Below are 26,301 nucleotides of genomic sequence, written 5' to 3'. Positions count from 1 at the left end.
CACCGCTCAGGGAAGGGCCCCCGCCCCCCCAGCCCAGGCTGCCCACAGGACCGCTGTCCACGACTCGACCCGCAAAGTCAAATGAGTTTATTCAGAAAAGGCCTCGGCACCAGACTAAGAAAATGAACCCCACTCCCACCCCCAGACCCTTAGGGGCCAATTTACAAAGAGGGGCGGGGGCGGGGGCAGAGAGGAGGGAGGCGGGCGTGTGTGAGGTGAGAGGATTTGAGTCCGGCGAGTCCGTCCCACTGATGCCCGGCCCGCTGCCCGCGACTGCGCTGCTGCAAGAGTGAGCGGGGGTCCCCAGAGCTGCGGCGGGGCCAGGGGGCCGCGGGCACACTTCCCTTAAGGCTTCCGGGGTTTGGGCTAAGACCCCGGCTCGGCCTCCTTATCTACCGGGGGTCCAGCGCCGGCTGAGCTCCCCAGGGCGGCCTGCTCCGGCCCCCGCCCGCCTTCTGCCTCCTGCACCCCCTCCTCGGCCTCCCTGGCCTCAGCGCACCCCGGCCCCTCGGGCCCCTCGGCCCCCTCGGGCCCCTCCCCGCCGTCTTCCCCGCCGTCCCCCGGGGCGCCGCCGCCCGGGCCCTGGTCCACCTTCCTTCTCTTCCTCACCTCCTCGGCCACCTTGGGCCCCGGGGGCTGGGGACAGGGCCGCTCGGCCTCCCCGGCCCGCTCCTGGGCGCCCCCCCCCAGGCCGCCCTGGCTGAGCGCGCAGCCCTCCAGGTTCAGGGCGATCTTCTCCACGTCCGAGGCGCCCTGTGCGCCCGGCTCCCCCGGGGCCTGCTCCCGCCGGCTCGCCTCTAACTTCCTCTTCTTGCTCTCCTTGGGGCTTGGGGGCTCCGGGCCCGCCTCCCCGTGGCCCCCCGCGCCCCCTCCCCGCTCCCCGTCCTCGGCCCCGCCGGCCGTTGCGGGCGGGCGGGGGTCCCCGGGGCCGGGGGGCGGCCGCAGGCGGCGCAGCTTGTCGTGGGGTCCCCAGACGAACTTGCGCCGCGGCCGGAAGTGCTCCCAGGCGAAGCGCAGCAGCTGGCGGCGCTGGCGCGGGCAGCGCACGGTGAACACGAAGTAGTCGAGCGCGCTCTGGCGCACGGCCGGCAGCTCGCGGCGCACCAGCGTCTCCTCCAGGAAGAAGCGCGCCAGGGGCGCCTGGTAGTGCGGCAGGCCCAGCTCGCCCAGGGACTTGAGGATGCGCGTGATGCGGAGGTTGTTGTGGCTGTGCCTGCGGGGGAGCAGGGCGCTGGTGGCACGGGGACCCTCCGCAGTCTCCGCCGCCCTCTCGGCCTGGGCCGGCTGGTGCAGGTGGGGCTGTGACACAGCCCTTGGCCCTGTGGAACCCCTCCTCCCCCGGCCGTGCTGCAGGAGAGCTGGGGGGGGACCCTCCACAGTCCTGGGACTCACACGGGGGCTGTTACCCGCGTGTCATCAGCGGATTCACCCCCGCCCTCCTCCCCACCCAGTGCTTCTCAGCAGGGAGGGGTGACGGGGTCTGTGCCTGCAAAGCTCACTGAGCAGTGGGCACCCTGCCCCACACCAGCAGGTGGAGGAGCAACATTACTGACACTGACTGTAGGACTTTCTTTAGGTTCCTCACACCCTATCACCTGGGGCTACCCAACCCTGCAAACAGGGAGGGTGCTTAGAGCCTCAGTCCCTTGGCCCGGTGCCCCAGGGTCCCTCCTCCCCCAAAGTGCCCCCCTATACCCGCTGACCCCAGCACAGCCCCAGCCCCCTCAACTGGGGAGGGGCGAGGGACAGTCCTTACCAGTTGAGGTTCTGGAAGCGCTTCTGGTAGTTCTGTGCTCGGCACACCTGCCCCGTGTCCCGGTCCTCCAGCTGGATCCCGTAGAACCCCAGCATGAGCTCGTAGGCCTTGACAAACCGCTCCCTGACCTCCTTGGAGCTTTTAAATGCCTGGAACACACCCCCCCCCAGGCCAGCGGGGAGCTCAGGGCCCTTCACTGGCACACCAGGCTGGCTGACGCCTCCCTGGGGCCCTGGCTCATCTAGAGGCCTCCACTCAGACTTTGGGGTCAAGGGATAGGGTGCGGGAGCCCAGAGAAGCATTCACGATGGAAGTCTTCGTCTAAGCTGCTGAGAGGTCTCACAGGGGCCTGGGGTGTCTGCTTTAGCTCCCAGAGGAATCTGCCATCCCCTGGGACAGCTCAGTGGGCCCCAGGGCTGAGCACACGGCTGACACACCCTGTGTCCTCGGCTCCCCCGAGCCTCCCATCCCTCCCAGAGTGCCCTGTTCCCGCCCCGGCCAGGTGAGACGAAGCCCCGTCATCATGATTCTGTGCACAGCCCAGGCCCTGGACTCCCCGACTTGGGGCAAACTGCTAGAGAAAGCCAGATTTCTCTAGAAGCCTGGGGGGAGCACCGGGGGCAGAGGCAAGGACCAGCGTGGAGGGAAGGGGCTCCCGGGGCAGGCACAGCTTCCCAGCCTCCATAGCTCACCTCGACCTCCCGGAGCGTGAGGGGCTTGGCGTGCCAGTTCACTCCGGGTTCACGCAGAGGGAAGAGCCTGTGGGAGAGGACACGGCACAGGTCCCATCGGTGGCAAACTCGGGCTCCCGGCCACGGGCACACGCTCACCACCCTCCCTGGGTTCACAGCCCAAGCCCAGGAGGGCCGGCTGCATGACTGCGTGATGTGGGCTCTCACGAGTCCCAGGCCGGGGTGAGGGCAGGAAAGCTGCAGGCAGGGTTAGGGGCTGGGCACGGGGCGTACACGTGCCAGGAAGTCTGTGCGCCTGCTCACAGCCCTGGGCAGGGCGCCCCAGGCTCTCCTCTTTATTCTTTCTTTTCCAAGATATATTTATTTTTAGAAAGAGTGTGGGCGTGTGGGGGAGGGGCAGAGGGAGAGCGCGAGAAGTCTCAGTCCCCTGCTGAGCACAGAGCTGACCGGCTCCATCTGGACCCTGAGATCACGACCTGAGCCGAAACTCTTAAGGACCGACCCCCCAGGCGCCCCTCCTCTTTACGTTCTTTGTCTTGTCATCAATGCTGAGCTATTCCCCACGATGCTCTGTGCCCAGGGGAGGCCCCCAACACGCCATCTTCAAATGCACCCTGTGTTTGTGGGGCGATGTCAAGGGTCCCCAAGGCAGTCGTGCCGGCAAGGATCACCTGAGGCCACTGTCAGAACCCTGCCACCCAGAGCGTCCACGCGGCCTCTTGGCACCGGGGCCCACCCCGGAGGCCGGCCTGCCTGCTGCTCCTTCTGTCCCTCACGTGCGCTTCGGGCTCCCAGCCTCAGAGGCTCGGGACAGCCTGCAGGACAGTGGGGCCCCCGAGCACAGGCGAGCGCCCTAAGGCAGGCTCTGGAAAGGCAGAGGGCCTCTGCTCCCCAAGACCGCCCCAGCCCCCCAACCCCCCCACTCACCACTGGATGTAGGAGTGATTCTCCTCGAGGAGGTCATAGTCCGTCCTCCAGTTTTGAAGAATGTCTTCGATGAAACAGCCTGGGGGCCCCCGCGGGGACATGTCAGTGAGGAGCAGCTGGAAGCCCGCCTCTTCCCTCCCCTGTCCCCCAAGGACCCTGGGGCTCGGAAGCCTACACTCCTCCTGTGACATCACTCCCCAGACAAGGCCCCTGATTTCTCTGCAGTCTGGACATGGGAAGCTCACTGCTCACTGAGGGTGAGGAGGCCCCTGGGGGGAAGGACACGGGGCTCCGGGCCGCACCTGCCGTTGCGGAAAGCTGGCCTCCCCGCCCCCTGCCAACTACGGCCTGCAGGCTGACCCCCGACCTCCCGCAGAACCCCACCCCGCGGCCCGGCCTCCCGGGGGCGGCCGCTGTCCTGCAAAGGGCCGGACAGGGAAGCGTGGAGGCCGCTGTCCTCTGCTGCGCTTAGTGGGAAGGCGGCCTCAGGCAACGCTCGAGCGACGGGCGGTCCCGCCAGACTCTCCCAAACGGCCACGGACACTTGAATTTCATATAATTTTCACGTCACGCGATGCCATTCCACCTTAAGTCTTTTCCAACCATTTAAAAATGTACCAAGCGCTCTTCCCGGTGAGTGTGCACGCGGCTTTCCGCTAAGGCAGCAGAGCGCAGGAGCCACCGGAGGGCTGGCCCTTCCCAGGACACCCGGGGCGGCCCCTGGGGGCCTCCGGGGGCGCCGCGGGGCCGGGCTGGCGAGGTCCCCGCAGGGCGGCCGCCCCCACGACGGAGCTGGGGCAGCCCAGCAGGCGCGCACCGTTGGGCAGGAACCGGATCTCGTTTCTGTAGAAACTCAGGTTTGGCATGTCACCGTTGCCATCCCGCTCTATCAAATCCTGGAGAGCCAGAGAAGGGTGCCCGTCGGAGCGCCTCCAGCCGCAGGCTGCCTCCTGGGCCCTCACACTAGAATGTTCCCCGGGGAAGGCGGGTCTGCTCTCGGCCCGCCCACCTCCGATGTCCTCAGCCTGGGCGCCCCACCTGCAGGGAGGACAGCAGCTCCCCGGGACCAGCACCTTCCCCTCCCCACCAGCGTGGGCCAGGGCTGGCGGGTCCCCTACACCTGCGCCCCGAAACTCACGGTGCGGAGGGCGGGGCTGAGGGCTACAGGAATGCCACCAGCACGGGCCCCAACATGCGGGGCCTTGTGGGGAGGTGCCGTGGCCTGCTGGTCCCCTCGGTGGACAGGCAAGGGTGCTGAGGGTCAGACAGCTGGCCGGCTGCGCCTGCCACACTGAGTAGGGAAAGGAGCGGCGCCCCAGGAGGGACATGGGACCTCGTCTGAGAAGAGGGGCCGAGGGACACACTGCCCAGACGGCCTTCTCCGGGTGGAGGGTGGGAGGGTTCTGTCCCAGGAGGCCTGCCGAGGTGTGAGGGTGCCACGGGCAGCTGCTACCTACCGGGTACTGGTGCCGGTACCTGCGTGTGTCCCGCATGGCTCGCCAGTTTCGGGACCCCAGCATCCTGGTCTGCGTAGAGAGGAGAGGGGATGAGACCCCCATGGGAGACCCACCAGGAGGCAGGACCCACCCCTAGCGAGCCCCCATCATAGAAAGGGCAGCGAGGACCAGGGTCAGTGATCGACAAAACCAGAGGGGACGGGAGGGATCGGGGAAGGCCTGCCCCCTGCGCGGGCCCTGCTGCGCGCCCCAGCTCTCAGGACTCCCAGGCTGACCGGCACGTTCTTGGGGTGCACCCCACCCCACTTCCTACTCCCATACGTGCTGGCTACCTTCACTTGGGCCACAGCTCCAGGACCTCCCTCAGGGAACTTCCCCGCCACTTCCTCTCTGCACTGTGCTCTAGATTATCACTAGGCTCGTGTCCCCAAGGGCAGTGGCCTCACAGCTGACCACCCCGGGAGGGGCCCCAAACACTTGTCTGACAAAGGAATGAATGACTGAGGCTCAGGGAGCCAGTCTCTACCCAACCTCAATGCTCACGGCCCAGACCCTGTGTCTCCTGGCCTCCAGGCCTATGGCTGTGGGGGAGAAGGGGGCTTCTCAGCAAGATACAGAATCTCCCCGCTGCTCCCCCAACACCTATAGCCCCTGTCTCTGCAGCCCGGGCACCCCGGGGGCCTGGGAAGGATGGAAGTAACTGGCGACCAGGGTGCTAGGTAAACGCAGCTTGATCCACCCCGTTACAGGGTGGGAAGCACTAGTGAGGCTGAGCCTGGCTTGAGGTCTGACTGCAGCTGGGGAGGAGAATGCCCAGGCAGATACAGCTCCTGGGTGTGACCAGAGGAGACAGCTCCTGGGCGTGGCCAGAGGGGACAGCTCCAGCCACGGAAATACCTGGGTCCCAGGATCCTGGAAGGAGCAAAAGAGCACTGGGAGGGGAGTCAGGAGGCCAGGCCTACACCGCGCCCCTTGGCTCTGGCCCCATGGCCACTCCCCAAGATGCTCCAAATGGTTCTGAGCTCCAGCGAGGGTCTGGGGGTGCCTCTCCGCCCAACTGCCCAAGCTGGTGATGTCCTCGCCTGCCAGCCCAGGGCGAGCAGAGAAAGCAAAACTCAGAAGCTGGCCCTGCCCACCATCAGTTTCCTGTTCTCGTCCTCCCTGGGGCCCCCTGGGCGCTTCCCCAGGTCAGCTCAAGAGGGCACCAAACAGCCATGCCACGGCCCAGTGCGGGGCAGCTGGGGGTGCTACGGGGTGGTGGTGGGGGCTCGGGGATTGGGACTCGCAGAGGGACAGAAGCTGTAGAAGTCAGAGGACTGCGGGCATCTCACGGGGTGGCCGAGGTGCCAGAGCACTGCTTAAGGAGTGGGGCCCGTGGCACTACGGCCAGGACAGTGTCCTCGCACTCAACCAAGTGGGCATCTGCCCCAGGGCGAGCGCCGGACCCCAGCTGACTCCAGGCCTGTGCCCGGGCCTGCTTCCTCAAGAAGCTCATCCTGCCCCGGACACCGCAGACGCGCTCGGCCTTCCGGGCTTCCTGGCCGCGGGGCCCCTCTCGCCGACCCCTGCCCCACACGGATACGCCCTCAAACCAGAGCTCTCCTCTGCCGGGCGGAGAATCCGGCCCAGAGACCCGCAGCCTGCAAACCCACACGCGAGGCGAGCACCCCGTCCTCCACAAGTGACAGCTACGGCGCCAGGTCCTCCATGCTGCCCGGAAGCCCAGCCGGACCCCGTCCTTGCACGGGGGCGCAATGCCAGGCCGGGGAGTGCCAGCGCCCCCCAACACCGGCCAGGAGCAGCGACGCTAGTAACAAGAGTAGCCGGTGGTAACCAGAGGACCAGTGGCAACAAAAGTAACTGGTAGTAACGAGGGGTAACTAGAGCAACAAAAGTAACCATGGCAACAAGTAAGCAGCTGCGACAAAAGTAACCCCTGGTCACAGGCCATCGGCTGGTAACAAAAGTGTCAGCTGGTAACGACAGCCACCGGCAGCCCCAGGTCAGCCCGGGCCGGTGCAGGCCTAGCTCGGGCAAGTGCGGGGCCTGCGGGGAGCCGTGCGGGGCCGCGGCGGGGGCGGGGGCGCCGGGGCCGGGGCGGCAGGTGGCCGGGGGTCCCCGCGGCACCCCGAGCGAGGGTCGGCTCGGTCCCGCGGCCGGGCCGGGCCGGGGCTGGGGGGCGGGGCGGGGCGGGGGCGGGGCGGGGGCTGCGGGCGCGGGCGGGGCTGCACCTGGAGCGCGCCGGGCCGCGGCGGCCGCGCGTCCTCCTCGTCCTCGTCCTCGTCCTCCGCGTCCGCGTCCCCCGGGGCGCCGGCCTCGCCGTCCTCGTCGCCCGCCGCGCTCGGGCCCTCGCCGTCCTCCTCGTCGTCCTCCTCCCAGGTCGAGTCGCAGTCGGGGTCGTCCATGCTCGGGCGGCGGCGGCTCCGCGCTCGGGCGGAAGCGAAAGTGAGCGAGGGAGGAAGCGCGGGGGCGGGCCCAGGCCGGGGGGCGGGGCGGGGGCGGGCTGGTGGGCGGGGCGAGGGGCGGGGCCGAGTCTGTGGGCGGGGCCGGGGCAGGCCTGGAGGAGCGAGGCGGGCTGGTGGGCGGGGCCGAGCCTGTGGGCGGGGCCGAGCCTGTGGGCGGGGCCGGGGCAGGCCTGGCGGAGCGAGGCGGGCTGGTGGGCGGGGCGAGGGGCGGGGCCGAGTCTGTGGGCGGGGCCGGGGCAGGCCTGGAGGAGCGAGGCGGGCTGGTGGGCGGGGCGAGGGGCGGGGCCTGGCCTGGGGAGCGGGGCGGGGCGGGCCTGTGGGCGGGGCCGGGGCGGGTCGAGGCCGCCCTCCGCCGGGAGGATGTCCCCACTCCCGGAGCATCCCTCCGGAGGACGCCCGCCCCCTTCCGGCTGAGATTCCTCCCAGGTGTCTCCCCCGGCCCTGCCCGCCGGTGATTCCTCCCAGGAGGATGCTCCCCACCCGGGATGTCCCCCCCAGGAGCCCCCACGATATCCCTTCCCCCTGGGAGAATGTCCCCCCTGAAGGATGTCTCCCTGAGGTTGTCCCTGGAGAACGTCTTCCCCCGGGGGAATCCTTCCCAGAATATCCACCACCACCCTCATCCATCCCTGGGCAACCCCCTAGAGACTTCCCCCAAAGTCCTCTCTGAGAATGTCCCTCCCTGGAAGATGTCCTTCCCAGGATGCAGGGGACGTCCCTGGTGGATGCTCATCCTAGAGAATCACTCCCAGAATACCCCCCAGTTCAATACCCCCCTACCCCCACCCACCCTGGAAGCCTCCCCTGGAGGATTCTCTCCCAGGAGGATGCCTGCCCCTGGGGGATGTTACCCTGTAGGGATGACCCCCAGGAAGGTACCCCCTGGAAGCCATCCTCCCAGAAGACGCCCCAGGATATCCTCACCCACGATACCCCCCAAGTGTCGGTGGGGTTTGGGTCTCATTAGAGGCTCCTTTGGGGAGCCTCCACCACCCCCCAGACTGTAGGCAGAAGTCATTCCTGGGGGACTAAGGCGGAGAGCCCTGTGTTCCTCCATAGTTGGTTGACAGCGGGGCCGCTGGCTTCTTCAGGGCACCGAGAGTGCTACAGTGTGCCATCACTGGGGGCCCAGACTCTGTCCCCTTAGCCGCAGTCTTTCAGTGGTAAGAAGGCCCAGGTGCTGCCTGCACTTAAGGGAGGCCCGACAGCAGGACACAGAAATGACTGGGGGTCACCCCGAGGCCGTCCAACACATGTGACAACTAGGCACCCCTCAGGGGCCTGTCCAGGGGCTGGGGGCGGCTGCTGGCAGCTGCCCTCTTTACTTACACGCGCACATTTCAGACACCTGTTCAGAGGCAGGTGTAGGCTGGAAATCACCTTCAGCTGCAAGCCTCCCAGAGGCTGCGGGTCCCTCGCTGGTCTCCTCCTTGACCTGTGCTGGTGGTCACAGGAGCTGCAGCCATGCTGGGGACCCACCCCTAGAATGAAAGGTGGGGGTGGCCCCCCGGGCGGCCTGCTGTAGCTAATACACCACTTTATTGTTTCAAAAGCCTTAGCTAAAACTGAAACCTGGCTTTTAGATGGATCTGGCCATGAGGGTGAGTCCTGGGGTCAAGCCCAGCCCCCCAGGGACACTGACTGCTCAGCTCCCTGCCAGCCAGCTCGCAGGCCCTAGGCCGCCTGCACAGCCAGTGGCCGCCCAGAGCTCACCAGAACCTTCCCAGCTCGGCTGTGGGCACAGCTGCAGGCCTTTCCTGGGGATCCTCATTCATTCTCTGGTTTGCTCTCACCTGGCTGGACCTGGTGTTCACACCACCCCACTTCCTGTAAGGACGGTGGGGACTCCCCAGAGGTACAGACATCTGGGCCTGCCTGCCTGCTTCCTTCCTCCCTTCCTGCTTCCTTTCTCCTCCCTCCTCCCTCCCTCCTTCCTTCCTTCTACTTTCCTTCCTTCCTTCTTTCCTAGATTTATTTATTTGAGAGAGAGAGAGAGAGAGAGAGAGAGAAAGAGACAGGCAGGAGGGTGGGGCAAAGGGAGAGGGAGAGAGAGAGAAACCCAAGCGGACTCTGCCCTGGGCGCGGAGCCAAGACCTGAGCTAAAACCAAGCGGTCGCTGGAACGACAGAGCCACCCAAGGGCCGCTTTCTGGGCATTTCTGCACGCGGTCAGCCACAGAGGCCAGGGCAGGTCTCAGGGGAGCGGGCAGCCCGTGCGCATGTGGCAAGGCCGGCCCAGTGCGAATTGCCAACGGGGGCCTGGCCTGCGGGTCACCTGACGGACAGCTGGCCCTGGAGCCCCTGGCTTTGACGGCCAGGCAGGTGGCAGCAGGAGCCTCCGACAGAGGTGTCGTGTGTTGGGGGCAGCAGCACAGGGTGTGGCTGCTCTGAGAGGCACTGGGGGGAGGCTGGGCCTCGCTCCTGCCCCAGAAAACAGAGACAAGCGGAAGGCGCAGCGACATCTTGCTTGGTCTTCGCAGCCGATGCTCAGAGTGGCCCTGGGCTGCGGCCAGCGGGGCCGGGACTACAGACACCCTGAAAGGCTGCTCTTAGGACATCGCCCCATTGCTGTTTTACAAGAACTGGTGGCAGCCAGCTGCGCCTTCCGTTCCTCTGCTCTTCTGTACCGTTCGCCCGGGCCCGCCTCGGGCCTGCTGAGTGGGAGCCAGATCCTGCCGCAGGATGAAGCGGGAGCCGCCGTCCATGCTAAAGACGTGGCCGTGTGCCCTCCGTGGCCCGGGATGGCCGCTGCTTGCTGCACGGGGGTGCGGGGGGGCGGGCGGGGCGCTGTGCTGCAGGGTGGCCCGCTCCCCGCCGCGGGGTCCCGTGGAGCTCCCAGGCAGAGCCAGTTGCAGCCACGTTACTCGTTACTCGGCCAAAGTCCCATCCTCACCCCACCCGCCCCAGGGAGCCCTGCTGCAGCCCACTGCTGCTCACTATGTGCTACGTGGGGTGGGGGTGAGGCTGGCCCAGAGCCCAGGGAGCTGAGACACCACCCCCCCCCAGGACAGGGGCTGCTCTGTCCCGGTCCTGGCCCGCAGCCTCAGCAGGTCCCTGTCTACGCGGACCACGCAGACCACGTGGACCACTGTGCTTCCCTTTGTGCCTCCTCACCCCTTGGGCCTCATCCCAGCTCTAGCCTCCGACTCATGTGAGGGCGTCGTGAGGCCCTGAGGCCCCAGGAGGTTCAGCTCCCAGATGCCTGTGAGCTCCACCTGCCCCAACCGCACCAGCACGCACCCTCGACAGGCCGCGCTGTGCGAGAGCCGAGACTTGCGTGGGCCCGCCAGGTCGGGGTGCTCGGGCGACCTCACCCCTCCCGAGGACTGCAGCCCCTGCAGGCACAAGGGCATGGGGACTGGGGCCCCAAAAGGATGCCTGAGGCTGAGGGGCCACCGGCTCACCCACCTGCCTCGATGGGTGTGCCCTGCCCGGCCCTCCCCCCTTCTCCTAAGAGGGCAGCAAATAACCAGGCAGGTCTGATTTACTGACCAGGCTTTTCCAGCACGTTCTGAGGTGCCTGAAGATACTGTTTCAGGTGGGGGTTTACCTGCAGCCTGGGGAAGATCCCCCCACCTTTGTTAGGACCCTTGGCTACCACAGAGCCATTTGCCCCGTTTCCCTGCCAGTTCCGAATCTCGAGGGACCAGGCTTCTCTCGGGCATCACAACGCGCGCCTGCAGGACCTGGCGCAGAGCGGACCCTGGCTGCCCTGGCCCCCGACACGCACGGAGCATGCTCCCTGCCTGTGCACACAGAGCGACAGAGGGCCCTGCCTGGGTGCCCGGGGGGTGAGCCTGGGTCGACCATGGACCTGCAGGTCTCATGGGCCCGCCTCTCAGAACACGGAAGAAACACCAGTGGCAGGAGCGTGTGGGGAAGTGGAGCCTTGGATCCTGCCCTAACCCTGACCAGGCTCTTGCTCAGGTAGATCCGTGCAGGAGGCCCGCCCCCCACCCCCTGCCCCCCAGGCCCTTGGCCTCCCATCCCCAGCCCCCAGCCCCCCACCTCCCAGATCCCCGGCTCCCAAGCCCCCTGGCCCCCCAGTCCCCTGGTCCCTGGCCCCCCAGCATCCCAGCCCCCCAGGCCTCCCATCCGCGGGTCCACCTGTGCTGAGCTGGCGCTCCTGGTTCAGGAGCAGGGCCGCAGGGCTGGGCTAGCCCTGTTCAGCTGCAGCCCCAGGGTTCTGTGCCAGGGGCCCGGGCCCCACAGGCGACTGGTGGGCTTGGTGCAGGCCGGCCTCCCACCGCGTTGGGCTACCCCGAAGTGTGCGGGGCGCGAGCCTGGGTCTGGTGGGCTGCACCGCTGCCCGCCTCCTGCTCCCAGATGGTGGCTGGGCTTTCACCTTCCCCGAGACTTGTCAAGATGAAGAGCCTGGGACTTGGTGGCTGACCCGGGGGGCGGGCGCCTCCTCCTGGCTCTGCCTGGATGACTGGACCCTCCCCGTGGAGGACAGACTCAGCCCGGAGTCTCACGGCCGGGAGGACGAGCCCGCCGCCGGCTCTGCTTGTTTGCTGTGCTAGCACTTTGTATCTGAAGGACTTGTCACACTCAACAACAAAGTTTCCACTCCCGCTGTGTTTCCAGTTGGTGCATACATTGTATCCGGTGAACACTAAGAGGCCCGAGTGGAGGCTGCCTTAGGCACCTTGGAAAAATCCGCTTCCTGCTGTTAGAAAAGGGAACTTATTCTGGCATCAAAATCACAAGACTCTGGCTGCTTCTCTTGTGCTTTAATGGTCGGCACTCAAACGACAGCGTGTCAACGGCCCCGGCCTGCGCCTCCCTCCACACACTCATTTGGTCTGTTTGCAAGTTACCGGGTGATACAAAAATAGCCCGTACAAACTCTGTTTCCCGCATATAAAAACCGAGCGGAAAGGGTCTCAGTAGTCACTAACACAAAGCATCTCAGGAAAAATACAACACAGGTTTAACTTCTGCAGTATTTTTTTCATATAAAACACTAGTAAAATAGGCTTCTTAAAAATTAAATAGTGAAATACCACCAAATTATATACATCGTTACAGTACAAGTGAATGAGGCAAAGTATCCAGTTCTCGGTTTCTCGGGCGCAGGCGCTGTGCGGCGGGGAAGCCTGTCTCTCTCTCCCGAGGTGGCAGCCGCTTTACGAAGAGTGGCTGGCCGCCGGACAGACGGAGAGACGGACAGAGCCGGGTCGCCCAGCAAGACCAAGGTTCCTCAAGGACGCAGCAGGCAGGGCCGCCACTCCGGGGGTCCTGCCCGGGCCGGGGCTCTGCTCCCGGGAGCCCACACGGCGGGAGCTCACCGCGGCACTGGGGAGGGGCCGGGGCCTCGGCGCCCGAGCCGGCCCCGCACTCTCGGGCCCACCGGAGCCCCAGGTGGTCGCAGGGGGCCCTGTGGGAGCCTCAGGCACCGAGGCAGGCGGCGGGCTGGGGGCGTCCGGGGGGCCGCGGGGGGACAGCAGCGCCCGCCCCCTGCGTGGCTGAGCCGCCACTACGTTCGGCGCCGCTTGGCAGCGCTGGGGCTGGAGGGGTTGCTGTTTGCCGTGAGGACTTTGTCGGTGACCCGGCTGCGCTTCCGCTTGTCCGCCCCCTCCTTGGACCCCAAGTCTGACGGGTTCTTGTCTTTGCTGGACTTCTCGGTTGCTTTCCCCAAGCTTCCTGAAGACGAAAAAACTGGGAGACAAAATCATTTGGCTGAAAACAGAATATCCAGAGTTTTATTTCATCTTCCTGCTCGGTTACAGAAACCTGCCTCTGCACGCGCGCCACCCTGAGGCGGGTCCTCCTGACGACGGGGCCCCCTCGAGGCCCTGCGTGCAACCCCCCACCCGCCGACCCTGCCACGCGGAGCTCGCCTGTGCCCGCCGCGCGCGCTTTCCGTCCGCCTGCCACGTGCCGGGCCGAGGCTGCTCTGGGCTCGCGCGTGCCGTGGGCCACATGCCCCCACGCGCGGCTCCCGCTCAAGCGGGTGGAGGAGCCGACAGGGCCGCCCAGGCGGGGGACATGGGGCTGTGCCGGGGCCCAGGGGTGGGTCGGGGTGCCCCCCGCTCACCATCGTCCGCCCCGTTGTGGGGGTCCACGTCTTCCTTCATTTCCTCCTTCATTTCCTCTTCAATGACCACTTTTCCTGTGGGGCGACAGCTGACGTTTACCAAAACGGTGGGAGACGCGGCCCTGCCCAATGCTGCGGACGGCTCAGGCCGGGGACGGCTGTGTGTGTGGTTCTCAGCTGCCGCCAGGCCGCTTTTAAAGAGAGCCGATTGTTCTTGAACCAGTTCCCCCCAGCCCCCGAGGCTCCCCAGACCACCCCCCGTCCACCTGGCCCAGCACCGCCAGGCCAGCGACCCTCACTCCTCCCTGAGGCCCGAGACCGTGCCCGACACCATCACCCCCGGCTCCCTCCTGCCTTCTAACCCCGAACCGGACCCGACCTGCCAGAACCTCACCTTCTCGGACTTCGTGAATGATTTCTTCCGGAAGGACGAAATTCCTCTCTGGATTTGGAAATGGAAGGATCTCAGATTCATGCTGATGGCAAAAACGATGATTTTTGTTAAAGAAACAAAAAAATATGTGATTTTACCAAGTCACCAAAACCACGGAAGAGCCCATTTAGGAGCACCCGATGAAGGCCTACAACCGTGTGGGGTGGCGGAGGCGGTGGGGGTGAGCGGGGCAGGTGCCCTTTCCGCTTGCAGTCTACAAGGAGCTGGGCTTTTCTAACAGACAAGCAGAAGGCAAAGCTATTCTGTGAAGCAGGGGACCGGCCAGCAGAAGAGGTCAGGGACAGGAGGCTGGGCGGACCCCTCGCCTGGCACGCCCCTAGGGACAGGGTGGGTGCAGTGCCCACACTGCCCTACAACTGCCCTACAGCGGCTCCGTCCCCATCAGAGTACGTTCAAGGGCAGTGACTGCCGCGGGACACTGGTCCCTCCAGCCTTAGAGAGCAGGGGCTGGAGAGACAAGCTGCCGCCTGGAAACCAACAGGCACAGAGACCCCGGAGACCCAGGACCACTGGTGGAAGGGCGAGGGGAGCTGGCACAAAGGGTCTGTATGGGGCGGGGGCCTCTTTGCAGTCTGGGGGCTGCGTTACAGCGACCTGCTAGCCTGCAAACGCGCTGACCGCTAGCTCCTGGAGCTTCAGAAACCCCAAGTCCTGGGCCTCAAGTCCCCCGGGGGCGGGGGCAATGGACTCACACTGCCAGGGTCCTGCCTGCCTCTGCCATCAGCCCCACAGGGCTACTGGGGTCTAAGGAGGCTACAGCCTTGAGGTCTCGCCTGGTCCCGGACAACAGGCAGGATGAAGACAAGGGAGAGGGTTGGACCGAAACCCTTGAGTGGAGCCCTAGGCTTCCCGGTGTCTCATGGGCCTGCTGCGGGCGTCAGGGTCTGTCTCCGGGCTGTACCAGGGGCCCCCCCAGGACAGGGCGCCCCTGCCACCCTCACATCTGTGTCTGGCTTCTGGCCCCAGTGGCCTAGTGTCAGGGCACAGCAAGTCTGGGGACCAGGTGACCCCAGAACGTGACAGATGTGGGGGTGAGGCCCTTGGGGAGGGGCTCCTTCAGCACGGCAGCTGCTCCCAGCAACAGCCGCTCAACCTTTGGGCCAGGCCTCCCATCCCCGGGGCACAGCTGTCACCTTTATCCCCTCTCTAGGGTACAACAAGGACATGCCATGACCTGTCCACGGCCAACAGGAAACAAGGGAAGCTCTGGATCTGGACAGAGAACTCTGGACTCAGCTGCAGGGCTGGTGTGGCCCTGGGTCAGCCAGGGAGGCAGAGACCGCCCTCACCCCGCCACAGGTTCCTACCCCTCTGCTCCCCTGTAAGTCCCACTCCCACCCCACTCCCCAGGGGCTCTGGCCTCCTCTGAGCTCCTTGACCCACCATCTCGTGCTGCCACAGGGCCCGGACACCTGCTGTTCCTTCTGGCCCTGCTGGTTCCCTAGTGAACCTGCCTGCCTTCAGAGGACATGAGCTGGCGGTCCATGAGGACGGGGACCCTGCCTGCCTGCTTCCCACGGAAGCCATATTCACCTGACTTGCACTTGGATCCGTCATGTTCCTGCCTGGAGACCCCAGGGCCTCCCGTAAGACCAACGTGGCCTTAGGCCTCAGCTCCCTGGTCACTTCCCCGGGGACATGGTTAGTGACCGCCCCACGTAAAGTAGGTTCTGTGAAAGTAGCCAGTTCCCATCACCAGGTTTGTGTTTTTCCTGAAACCACTTGGAGCTCCCTTAGTAACAGCTGCCCCTGGATTATGCACAGGGCACAGGGCCCCCCGAGACAGGGCCTGGCGGACACAGAAGAGGAGCTGTGTCTGGGAAGGGGGGGGCCCGGCTTTAGGAGGACCGGGGAGGGTGGGATCCAGCTCACCAGTGCCTGCATGTCATACATGGTGCTCAGATGGTCCCAGATGACCTTGGATGGGACCTGCCGACCAATGTTCTGGCTGAACTTGTCCCGGATACAGATCATGTGGAAGTGTCGGTTCACACCTGTGACAGAGAGGAGTCAACCTGTAAGGAGGGGAGGCTAGTAGCTAAGGGGGAAGGGAGTAGGGGAGGAGGCAGGGGTCTGCATGGGAAGGAGAGAAAGGTAAAGATGAGGGTAGCAGAGTGGGTGTAGGAGATACAGAGGGAGAGTACAGGAGAGAAGAAGGTCTGCAGGGTGGCTGGATGGGCTCAGGAGGGGGCAGGATTGGCAGGGGTGAGTGGGCTCAGGAGGGGACAGAGGAGGGGTGCATGGTGGGCAAGGGGTGGGTGGGTGTGCTCGAGGGGGCAAGCGTGGGTACAGGAAGGGTCAGGAGGGGGAAGGGTGGGGTGGGTGGGCTCAGGAGGGTACAGGAGGGATGTAGGAGGGGGGCAGGTCAGCAGGGTCGGTGGGTGGGCTCAGAAGGGGACAGAGGAGGGTAGAATAGTGGAGGGCAGGAGGGGGCAGGGTCGGCAGGTGTGGGTGGGCTCAGGATGGTAGAGAAGGGTACAGGAGGCATAAGGAGGAGGGCAGGAGGGGACAGAGAAGGGGATAGAGGAAGGATGCAGAAGGGGTGGAGAAGGGGCAGAGGAGAGCAGAGGAAAGTAGGAGGGAGGGAGAGGAAAGTAAGGAGGAGAGAGGAGGATAGAGGAGGGCAGAGGAGGGTAGAGGAGGGCAGAGGGGGGCAGAGGAGGGCAGAGGGGGGCAGAGGAGGGCAGAGGAGGGGAGAGGAGGGCAGAAGAGGGCAGAGGAAGGCAGAGAAGGGCAGAGGAAGGCAGAGAAGGGCAGAGGAAGGCAGAGAAGGGCAGAGGAGGGCAGAGGAGGGCAGAGGAGGGCAGAGGAAGGCAGAGGAGGGGAGAGGAGGGCAGAGGAGGGCAGAGGAGGGCAGAGGAGGGCAGAGGAGGGCAGAGGAGGGCAGAGGAGGGCAGAGGAAGGGAGAGGAGGGCAGAGGAAGGGAGAGGAGGGCAGAGGAGGGCAGAGGAGGGCAGAGGAGGGCAGAGGAGGGGAGAGGAGGGCAGAGGAGGGGAGAGGAGGGCAGAGGAGGGGAGAGGAGGGCAGAGGAGGGGAGAGGAGGGCAGAGGAGGGGAGAGGAGGGCAGAGGAAGGGAGAGGAGGGCAGAGGAAGGGAGAGGAGGGCAGAGGAAGGGAGAGGAGGGCAGAGGAAGGGAGAGGAGGGCAGAGGAGGGGAGAGGAGGGCAGAGGAGGGCAGGGGAGGGGAGAGGAGGGCAGGGGAGGGGCAGAGGAGGGGAGAGGAGGGCAGAGGAGGGTAGAGGAAGGGAGAGGAGGGTAGAGGAGGGAGAGGAGGGGAGAGGAGGGGAGAGGAGGGCAGAGGAGGGGAGAGGAGGGCAGAGGAGGGGAGAGGAGGGAGAGGAGGGGAGAGGAGGGGAGAGGAGGGGCAGAGGAGGGCAGAGGAGGGAGAGGAGGGGAGAGGAAGGGAGAGGAGGGCAGAGGAGGGGAGAGGAGGGGAGAGGAGGGGCAGAGTAGGGAGAGGAGGGGCAGAGGAGGGCAGAGGAGGGCAGCAGGGAAGGGCAGAGGGGAGGGCAGAGGGAGGGGAGAGGAGGGAGAGGAGGGCAGGGGAGGGCAGAGGAGGAGAGAGGGCAGAGGAGGGGAGAGGAGGGGAGAGGAGGGCAGAGGAGGGAGAGGAGGGCAGAGGAGGGGAGAGGAGGGCAGAGGAGGGGAGAGGAGGGGAGAGGAGGGCAGAGGAGGGCAGAGGAGGGCAGAGGAGGGCAGAGGAGGGAGAGGAGGGCAGAGGAGGGGAGAGGAGGGCAGAGGAGGGGAGAGGAGGGCAGAGGGGAGGGAGGAGGGCAGAGGACGGGAGAGGAGGGAGAGGAGGGCAGAGGAAGGGAGAGGAGGGCAGAGGAAGGGAGAGGAGGGGAGAGGGAGGGCAGAGGAAGGGAGAGGAGGGCAGAGAAAGGGAGAGGAGGGCAGAGAAAGGGAGAGGAGGGCAGAGGAAGGGAGAGGAGGGCAGAGGAAGGGAGAGAGGGGAGAGGAGGGCCAGGGGAGGGAGAGGAGGGCAGGGGAGGGGAGAGGAGGGGAGAGGAGGGCAGAGGAGGGTAGAGGAAGGGAGAGGAGGGGAGAGGAGGGGAGAGGAGGGGAGAGGAGGGCAGAGGAAGGGAGAGGAAGGGAGAGGAGGGGAGAGGAGGGCAGAGGAGGGGAGAGGAGGGCAGAGGAGGGGGAGAGGAGGGGGGAGAGGAGGACAGAGGAGGGCAGAGGAAGGGAGAGGAGGGCAGAGGAAGGGAGAGGAGGGCAGAGGAGGGGGAGAGGAGGGCAGAGGAGGGGAGAGGAGGGCAGAGGAGGGAAGAGGAGGACAGAGGAGGACAGAGGAGGACAGAGGAGGGACAGAGGAGGGCAGAGGAAGGGAGAGGAAGGGAGCGGAGGGGAGAGGAGGGCAGAGGAGGGGAGAGGAGGGCAGAGGAGGGGAGAGGAGGGGAGAGGAGGACAGAGGGAGGGCAGAGGAAGGGAGAGGAGGGCAGAGGAAGGGAGAGGAGGGCAGAGGAGGGGAGAGGAGGGGAGAGGAGGGCAGGGAGGGCAGAGGAAGGGAGAGGAGGGGAGAGGAGGGGAGAGGAGGGGAGAGGAGGGGAGAGGAGGGGAGAGGAGGGCAGAGGAAGGGAGAGAGGGCAGAGGAGGGCAGAGGAGGGAGAGGAGGGCAGAGGAAGGGAGAGGGCAGAGGAGAGGAGAGGAGGACAGAGGAGGGCAGAGGAAGGGAGAGGAGGGCAGAGAGGGGAGAGGAGGGGAGAGGAGGACAAAGGAGGGCAGAGGAAGGGAGAGGAGGGGAGAGGAGGGGAGAGGAGGGGAGAGGAGGGGAGGGGAGAGGAGGGCAGGGGAGGGCAGAGGAATGGAGAGGAGGCAGAGGAGGGGAGAGAGGAGGCAGAGGAGGGAGCAGAGGAGGGGAGGAGGGGAGAGGAGGGCAGGGGAGGGAGAGGAGGGCAGGGGAGGGCAGAGGAATGGAGAGGAGGGGAGAGGAGGGCAGAGGAAGGGAGAGGAGGGGAGAGGAGGGCAGAGGAAGGGAGAGGAGGGGAGGAGAGGAGGGCAGGGGAGGGAGGGGAGGGCAGAGGAAGGAGAGGAGGGCAGAGGAGGGGAGAGGAGGGCAGAGGAAGGCAGAGGAAGGCAGAGGAGGGCAGAGGAGGGGAGAGGAGGGCAGAGGAGGGGAGAGGAGGGCAGAGGAGGGGAGAGGGAGAGGAGGGGCAGAGGAGGGGAGAGGAGGGGAGAGGAGGGCAGAGGAGGGGAGAGGAGGGGAGAGGAGGCGGGCAGAGGAGGGGAGAGGAGGGGAGAGGGGCAGAGGAGGGGAGAGGAAGGAGAGAGGGGGGGAGAGGAAGGGAGAGGAGGGGAGAGGGGAGAGGAGGGGAGAGGAGGGGGAGGAGGGCAGGGGAGGGCAGAGGAGGGCAGGGGAGGGCAGGAGGAGGGCAGGGGGAGGGCAGCAGAGGAGGTGAGGGAGGGGAGGAGGCGGGCAGAGGAGGGCAGGGGAGGGCAGGGGAGGGCCGGGGAGGAGGGCAGACAGAGGAAGGGAGATGGACGGAAGAGGAGGGGCAGCGGAGGGCAGCAGAGGAGGGAGGGGAGGGCCTAGGAGGAGGGGAGGGCCAGAGGAGGGGAGGGGAGGCAGGGGAGGGGGCAGGGAGGGCAGAGGAGGGCAGAGAGGGGAGAGGAGGGGAGAGGAGGGGAGAGGGGGGAGAGAGGTGAGAGGGGAGAGGAGGGGGAGGAGGCAGGGAGGGCAGGGGAGGGCAGAAGGAAGGGATGAGGACGGCAGCGTGAGGGCAGCGGGGGCACAGGGAGGGCAGAGGAGGGGAGAGAGGGTAGAGGAGGGAAGAGGAGGGCTAGGGAGGGCAGGGGGAGGGCAGAGAAGGGAGAGGAAGGAGAGGACGGCAAGAGGAGGCCAGAGGAGCGGCAGAGGAGGGCAGAGGAGGGCAGAAGACGGCAGAGGAGGGCAGAGGACGGCAGAGGAGGCAGAGGAGGCAGAGGACGGCAGAGGAGGGCAGAGGAGGGCAGAGGAGGGGAGGGGTGCAGGAGAGTGGACGAGGGGTGCAGCAGGATGCAGGAGGGGGCAGGAGCGGCCGCGGTCGGCGGGGAGGGCGGGTGGGCGCGGGGGAGGAGGAGGTGCGGGGGGCGGGCGGCCTGCGAGGCCCCGCCCCCCCGGCCGTTGCCCGGCCCGCCCCGCCCCCACGCGGGTCCGCGGCCTCCGCTCACCGACGGGCTTGTGGCCCAGCATGGCGTGGAAGAGGCACACCTCCACCTCGGGGCTCCACACCACCGTCTCCTCGGCCGGGCTGGTGGCCGCCTCCCCCGGCCCCTTGTCTCCCGGCGCGCCGCCGCCGCCCACCTCGGCCTCCCCCATGGCCCGGCCGCCCAGCGACGAGCCCCCGGCGGGAGCGGGCGCGGCCACGGCCTCCGCGCAGGCGCACTGGCGCGGCGGGAGCGCGCGGCGGGAGCGCGCTCCGGCTCGCGCGCGGCGCAGGCGCAGGCGCAGCTGAGGGGCGGGCCCCGCGGCGCCCCCTGGCGGTCGGGCGGCGCGGCACGGGCGGCCCCGGGCGGACGGCGGAAGCGCACCGGAGGCGAGGCGGGGGCGCCGCTGCGCCGCTCCGGGTGCGGCCCCTCGAGCCGAGCGCCGGGCGGGGCGGGGCGGGGCTGCGGCCGCACTTCCCCGACTGCGGCCCTAAGCGGGAACAGCAGGCCACTGGCCACGCCCGGCGGCTCCCAGGGGCCCGGCCCGACCTGACCTGGCCTTGACCGCGGGCCTCCGTGGAGGTGACACCGCGCCCCCCTCCGCTCGGGCCCCGGAGGGGGCGGGGCCGGGGCCGGGGCGGGGCCTGCTCCGGGGGCGGGGCCGGGGCGGGGCAGCCTGCAGGGAGGAAGTCCTCCGAGGCATCGCTGGACCAGGGCCGCCGGCCCCGCCCCCGGAGCAGGCCCCGGAGCAGGCCCCGCCCCCAGAGCAGGCCCCGCCCCCGGAGCAGGCCCCGCCCCAGAGCAGGCCCCGCCCCCAGAGCAGGCCCCGCCCCCAGAGCAGGCCCTGCCCGTCCCCCAGGTCCCGCCCCGCCCAGGCCCCGCCCAGACCCCGCCCCAGAACAGGCCCCGCCCCCGAACCAAGCCGTCCCTGAACAGGCCCCGCCCAGGCCCCGCCCCCGCCCCGCCCACCGGCGCGGGGCTGGTACCGCCGCGGGGAGCGCCCCTGGCCTCCCGCGGGGCGTGGACCCTGCTCGGCTGCCCGGGCCCCTCCGCGGCCTCCGCCTCCTCCTCCGTGCGGTGGGCTCGCCACCGGCGTTCCCGGGGCTGCTCAGCGGTACCGCCGAAGGTCCGGTGCCCCGACCGCGCCCCCAGCAGGCTCAGGCCCCGGGACCTCGGGGTGGGTCAGGGCGGGCTCAGCGGGCTGGGGCTGGAGCCCTGTCTGCGGAGGGAGCTGCTGCGGATGCGCCTGCCCTCCATGGCCCTCGGGTCCCGGGGTCAGCAGAGCGCCCTGGGGGGCCGGTCGCAGGCAGAGGGCGGCAGGACAGGCCTGCGGGGCCGGGCGCTAGAAGGTGGCCTGCAGGGGGAGCCCAGTTGGAGGGCCCAGGGGGACCAGAGCCGGCCAGGCCTGGCAGGCTGGGGAGGGAGGCGGGCCGTGGGTGGGGGCTCAGTCCTGGACGGTGGGACCATGGCGAAGCTTCCTGCCCTGACCGCCGCACAGGAGGAGCCAGTGGGTCCCCCGCGGTCCTACCAGGTCAGCCAGGGCTCCCCGTTCGTTGCCTGCTGGTCACGCCTTCCCTGCCGGCTTGTCACATCACGGCAGCCAGGGCCGATGTGGCACACGACAGGTGGACGGTGACCATCGGTTCACAGACCCAGTAACCAACTGACCAACTCACTCTCCTGATCCCCCCGCCCCCGCCTCCTGTATTGTCTTCATCTTCAAAAGATGCAGTTGGCCTCCCAAGTGTCTAATCCCAGCCATGGCAGGCTGGGGCCCCAGAGGGAAACACGTAGGCCCTGGAAAGGGACCTCTCCCATGGCCGGTGAACGCACAAGCCACCCGGTTTATTCATCAGTCTTGTATGAATTTGGCTACTGGGAATTATTCCCAAGACCAGCTCTAGGTTCTGCCCACGTGGAATGTGTTGCCTGGAGAGCTGATGTCATCTCGGAAGGCAGTGACCATTGCTTATCAAAGGGCGCCTATGCTCCACTCCCAAGGAGCCACCTGGTTGTTGGTTGTGAGAGCTGGGTTCAGGGGAAGCAGTGTTTGGAAGGCTTTGATCAAACACGCCCTGGTGTGTCCACCTGCCCTGGGGAAGTGTCCTCCTCTCTGACCGGGTCCCTGGGACAGAAATGGGATCCTTCCCCAGCCTGGCTGGCACTCCCCTGCGGGCCAGTCCTCCCTGGCGCGCACTGGAGTCACCTCTGGGACACGGGAGGAATTCCCGGACGTAGGAGGCACAGCTTAGAGTTGGGAGGCCAGCTGCGGACCCACGTCCACTGCTCGACCATGGGCCTCCTCGGGCCTCGCCCTCACATCTGCACATTGAGGGCAGCGCGTTATCCCCGGTCCCGGGCTGAGGGGCCTCAGCGGGTGAGGTGCCCCAGGGCCCCCGGGGCACCAGCCAGGGTGGCGTTTCCCACTCCAGACCGGCTGGGACTTGCAGCCCACAGTCACACCTCTAGGGGGCGTCCCTCACCCGCTGTTTGGACTCAGACCGGCTCCAGTCTCAGAAATCTGCAGGCAGAGACCCAGTGAAGGCTTTTCCTGTTCCCCTGGCATCTGCCCCAGGGGCCAGTCAACGCATTTTGGAAAGAAAGTCCAATTCTTCAGACACGGCCGATGAGGAAGCGCTGTGATGGCCCCAGGGACATTTGTCCTGCCACTGGGCATGGCTGTGCAGTCAGCTCGGTGGATCCTCGCAGCACCCGCTGTCACCTGCGGGGCTAAGCCTGGCCCAGAGGAGGAGGGGAGCCCCGGGGTGCCAGGCACCGTGGCTGGGCACTCCTGATGGGTCAGGGGGTGCGTTGCCTTCTTCGTGGAGTGGCCAGACTTAACATATCAAAGATGACCTCAGTGAAAGTTGAATTTCAGATAAAAAAGAATACTTTTGCAGTATATTTATGTCTCAAATACTGTGTGGGATAAACTTAGAGCCAAACGTATTCTTTGCTCATTTTCTGTCCGAGTGTTACCGTGTGTCCTGTGTTGCAGCCGATGATCCTGCTCCTCTGTCTGCGTTGCTGTCCGGTCAGCAGCTCGATGGCTCCTGCACTATGCTCATGCCAGGCCCGCAGTGTGGCGCCTGCTTCTCGCTGAAGTGAGCGTGTGCGGGGGGGGGGGGGGGGGCGGACAGGGATGCCCTGGCACCGCGGGGCGCGCCTTAGGATGTAGAGGGGTGAGTGACGCGGGCTGTGACAGCCAAGGGCAGACCCCAGGCCCGGCTCCCCAGGCGCCCATTTGTGGGTAAGAGCGCACAACCATCGATGTCCCCACCTCCCGCCTTGACGTCCCCTGGGCACATGTGCCATGAAAAGCCACGCTGCCCTGGAGTCGGGTGCGTTCGTCCCTCCGGTCCCTGGGCTCAGGGTGGACCCTGCTGAGGAGGGGCAAGTTCTGGCGGCCCGGGCTGCTCAGCGTGCACACACTCACCGGCAGCACACACGCATGCCCACACGGGGGTCTTGTCAGAAACGCAGACTCTCCCTTATGGGCACATGCACACAGGCGTGCACACACACATGTGCACACACGCACGTGCACCACACCCAAATCCGTGGAGTCCACATCCACCCTCCAGGGTCTTCGTGCGAGGACCACACGGGGGGCTCTGGCCAGTGGCCTCTCTTCCAGGTCTGCGGGGACCTTGACGCGGGCTGGGGGCCAGGTTGAGCTGCTTTAGATCATCTTTTCATTTCCTGGTTTCCCGGGAAACTGAGCCTCACGTCTCCTACCCGTTTGGGGACGCGTGGCCTGCAAGCGCTTGGTGGCCGGAGCCAGGCCCTAGGGACGGCTGTGGGAACCATGGCCTCCCCTGACCGTAGGGGCCAGGCCGTCAGAACGCACCCTGGATACTTTTTGCCAGTGACTATTATTCTCCTATTTGTGGGCGGGGAAACTAAGGCACGGGACTGCTGAGTAAGGGGTCTGCTACGCCAGCCAGGCTTTGACCGCAGAGGGCCAACCGTGTAGGCTCTCACCCTGAGGGTGGGCGTCCCAGGGGACGGCACTTGTGTTTTGTCCCCGCTATGGGGACTGACAGGTCGGCCCTCCTCCTCCTCCTCCTCTTCCCACAGCCCCCGGGAGCCCATGGGCCAGTTTGCAGGAACCCCGTTGTCCAGGAGTGGGGTCGGCGCCCAGGGCGGGGAGAGCATGGGCAGAGGTGTGGGGACGGGAGCCCCACTGCTCTCAGGGGGCTTATTTCAGCATCTTGGCAGGTCATGGGCCAGCCCGGGGACGGGGCGGACCCTGGACCTCCAGGGCTGCGGACGTGGGGGCGGAAGACGCCCTCCCAGCATGATGCGCAGCCGACCCCTGCCCCACGGCCTCCCGCTCCGAGGGCCTGGGCGTACCGGTCGAGGCTGGGTCCTTCCCCGTCCACTCGGCGTCCGGCGCCGGCCGCTTCCCTGGGTACGTACCATGGAAGGAAATGATTCGTGGGTCAACGCGGAGAGTAACTAATGTTCTCTTTGTAAAAGGAAACAATTCGGTTTTACAGGCAGGAAAAGTCACCCTGAGAGAGAAGCCCCGGGCCCCGCACGGCCCGAGCCCGGCGTCCTGGCCTCGCCTGGCTTCCGTCCACCGTGAGCGAGGAGGGGGATGCGGGCTTTCAGGGTCAGCGGGGGCCCTGGGTGGCACGAACCGCCCTACCGCAACGGCACCTTGTCACAAATGGCGTTTGTCTGATTTCATATATGATTAGCTCCCGAATCCTGGCTTTCTCGGCGCCCGGAGCAAGCGTTTCTGCTGAAACAACTCCCCAACCTGCTTCTTTTTTCTTTTTTTAAATTTTTAAAAAGTTTTTATTTATTTATTCATGAGAGACACAGAGAGAGAGAGAGAGAGAGGCAGAGACCCAGGCCGAGGGGGAAGCAGGCTCCATGCAGGGAGCCCGACGTGGGACTCGATCCCAAGACCCCAGGATCGCGCCCTGGGCTGCAGGCGGCGCTAACCGATGAGGCCCCCGGGCTGCCCCCCAACCTGCTTCTTAAAATGAAATCACCTTCGTGTCACTTGAACCCCACAGTGCTGATGGCTGGAGGGGGAGGTCAGCGTGCGCGTAGGCGCCGTGGTGTGTGTTTGCCAGGACACAGATCCATAGACGTGGTACGCAGGCCTTTCGGGGCGGGACGCCACTCAGGGTTCCTGGGGTCTCGTGCAGAGAACCGTTCCGGGCCCGGCGGGAGGAAACGCTCTCACGGAGGACCAGCTCTCCTTGGTTTTGGACGGGAGGAGAGGACCCCTTGCCCTGTTATGGGGCAGCTGAGGACCCGCCGAGGCCCCGGCAGTGGAAATCACCGTGATCTCGTGTCCCCAGAGCCCACAGTCCTGGCCACCACTCTGGTCTGTCCCCACTGACCCCATGTGATTCCTGTCATGTGAGAATGAGTTTTCCACTGCCCTCACTCGGGCTTGAGGGGCAGGGACACAGGATAGCTCGGGAGGGCCCTCCAGTCCCTGTGTGCAGCAGGCGTCTCCGTCTGAGACACCCCCCGCCCCCCGCCGCCTGGGCTCCTTGTCCTGCAGCTCTGTGCACTGGGTCCCAGGGCCCCGGGCTCCGTGTGGACACAGGACACCTGCCTGGACCAGGGGGGCCCCTGGCTAGCTCATCTCTGAGGCTGCTGAGTCAGGCTACGCCCCGGTGGCCCGCTCATGCTCGTGCTGGGTTAAGCTGGAAATGCTGGCCCTTCCTGAGACAGACTCCAATGTTGGGGTGAAGCAAGGGGGGCTCAGAGCCAAGCGCCCCTTTTGCCGCAGTAGCCGGTGGCTACCAAAGCTGACAGCTGTCCTCAGCCGTGACCGTGTTTCAGGCCGGGGGGAGGGCTGTGAGCTGGAGCAAAACCCCGGGCTGCTTACACCCCAACCCAGGGACGCCAGGGCGGCCTGGCCTGCCTCAGGGCGAGCGGCTCCCGAGCCCCGCGTCAGGCAGCCCGCTGGCCGGGGGGTGGGGGTGGGGGTGTGGGGGGGGGCAGAGCCTGTCTGCCCGGCGCGTGCCCAGCGCAATGTGCTGCCTGCTAACCCGGCTGGAGAGCTCCCGGTGATGCTGACCGATGCCTCCGGCTTTGGTGAAGCTGCTTGGGTTTTACCTACGGAGGCTTGGGGCGGGGGGGACAGAGAGCCGCTTGCTTCCCCGGGACACACCGCCTGCCCCTCCTGCGGGGCCACCGCGGTCTGAACACGGCAGATGGAGCTTCTGCCACAGTCTGGGCCAGAACCCGATTGTTGGCACCCCCAAAGGAGCCCCTAGCAGGTCCCTCGGAGTACCCTGGGTCGTCTGGGCCTCGGTCTGGGCCGGGGGGAGGATTCGGGGAAGAAGCCCACTCCCGGCCGCTGCTCTTGCATGCGTGGCACGTGCAGTACTCACAGGGCACCCCCATCCCCG

The 26,301-nt window shown here is 66.6% G+C and overlaps 3 protein-coding genes and 1 long non-coding RNA gene across 8 annotated transcripts; 2 read left to right on the top strand and 2 right to left on the bottom strand.

Moving 5' to 3' along the window:
- Positions 1–72: 72 nt before the first annotated feature.
- Positions 73–7,286, bottom strand: OGFR (opioid growth factor receptor). 4 transcript variants are annotated; one of them, XM_025470632.3, is made up of 7 exons: positions 7,064–7,286; positions 4,833–4,901; positions 4,193–4,271; positions 3,376–3,454; positions 2,449–2,515; positions 1,757–1,905; positions 73–1,213 (listed from the first exon to the last, which is right to left on the bottom strand). In XM_025470632.3, exons 1-7 carry the CDS (start codon positions 7,235–7,237, stop codon positions 367–369), a joined length of 1,464 nt encoding a protein of 487 aa, XP_025326417.3. In that variant the 5' UTR covers positions 7,238–7,286; the 3' UTR covers positions 73–366. The 4 variants fall into 4 exon arrangements, with proteins under 4 accessions (XP_025326417.3, XP_025326418.3, XP_025326420.3 ...); XM_025470633.3 differs by lacking the exon at positions 7,064–7,286 and adding an exon at positions 6,732–6,798 and having other exon boundaries at positions 4,852–4,901; XM_025470635.3 differs by lacking the exon at positions 7,064–7,286 and adding an exon at positions 6,500–6,644.
- LOC125753493 (uncharacterized) lies at positions 6,708–15,485 on the top strand. The gene is made up of 2 exons (XR_007405471.1): positions 6,708–6,834; positions 14,941–15,485. It is a non-coding gene; the product is annotated as an uncharacterized LOC125753493 (long non-coding RNA).
- On the top strand, positions 7,838–12,205 carry LOC125753492 (uncharacterized). Of its 2 annotated transcripts, none has more exons than XM_049100325.1 (4): positions 7,838–9,152; positions 9,777–10,447; positions 10,792–11,223; positions 11,623–12,205. In XM_049100325.1, the coding sequence occupies exons 2-4, from the start codon at positions 9,780–9,782 to the stop codon at positions 11,663–11,665; spliced, it is 1,143 nt and encodes a 380-aa protein (XP_048956282.1). In that variant the 5' UTR covers positions 7,838–9,152; positions 9,777–9,779; the 3' UTR covers positions 11,666–12,205. The 2 variants fall into 2 exon arrangements, with proteins under 2 accessions (XP_048956282.1, XP_048956283.1); XM_049100326.1 differs by having other exon boundaries at positions 7,840–10,447; positions 10,792–10,834; positions 10,926–11,223.
- On the bottom strand, positions 12,015–20,122 carry LOC112674242 (MRG domain binding protein). The gene is made up of 5 exons (XM_025470639.3): positions 19,940–20,122; positions 15,663–15,784; positions 13,731–13,812; positions 13,337–13,411; positions 12,015–12,957 (listed from the first exon to the last, which is right to left on the bottom strand). The coding sequence occupies exons 1-5, from the start codon at positions 20,085–20,087 to the stop codon at positions 12,776–12,778; spliced, it is 609 nt and encodes a 202-aa protein (XP_025326424.1). The 5' UTR covers positions 20,088–20,122; the 3' UTR covers positions 12,015–12,775.
- Between the last annotated feature and the right edge of the window lie 6,179 nt (positions 20,123–26,301).

The sequence above is a fragment of the Canis lupus genome, chromosome 24 (assembly GCF_003254725.2).
Source record: "Canis lupus dingo isolate Sandy chromosome 24, ASM325472v2, whole genome shotgun sequence".
Taxonomy (NCBI): domain Eukaryota; kingdom Metazoa; phylum Chordata; class Mammalia; order Carnivora; family Canidae; genus Canis; species Canis lupus.
Note: the sequence above shows the minus strand (reverse complement) of the source record. Positions and strands in the feature narration are given on the sequence as shown.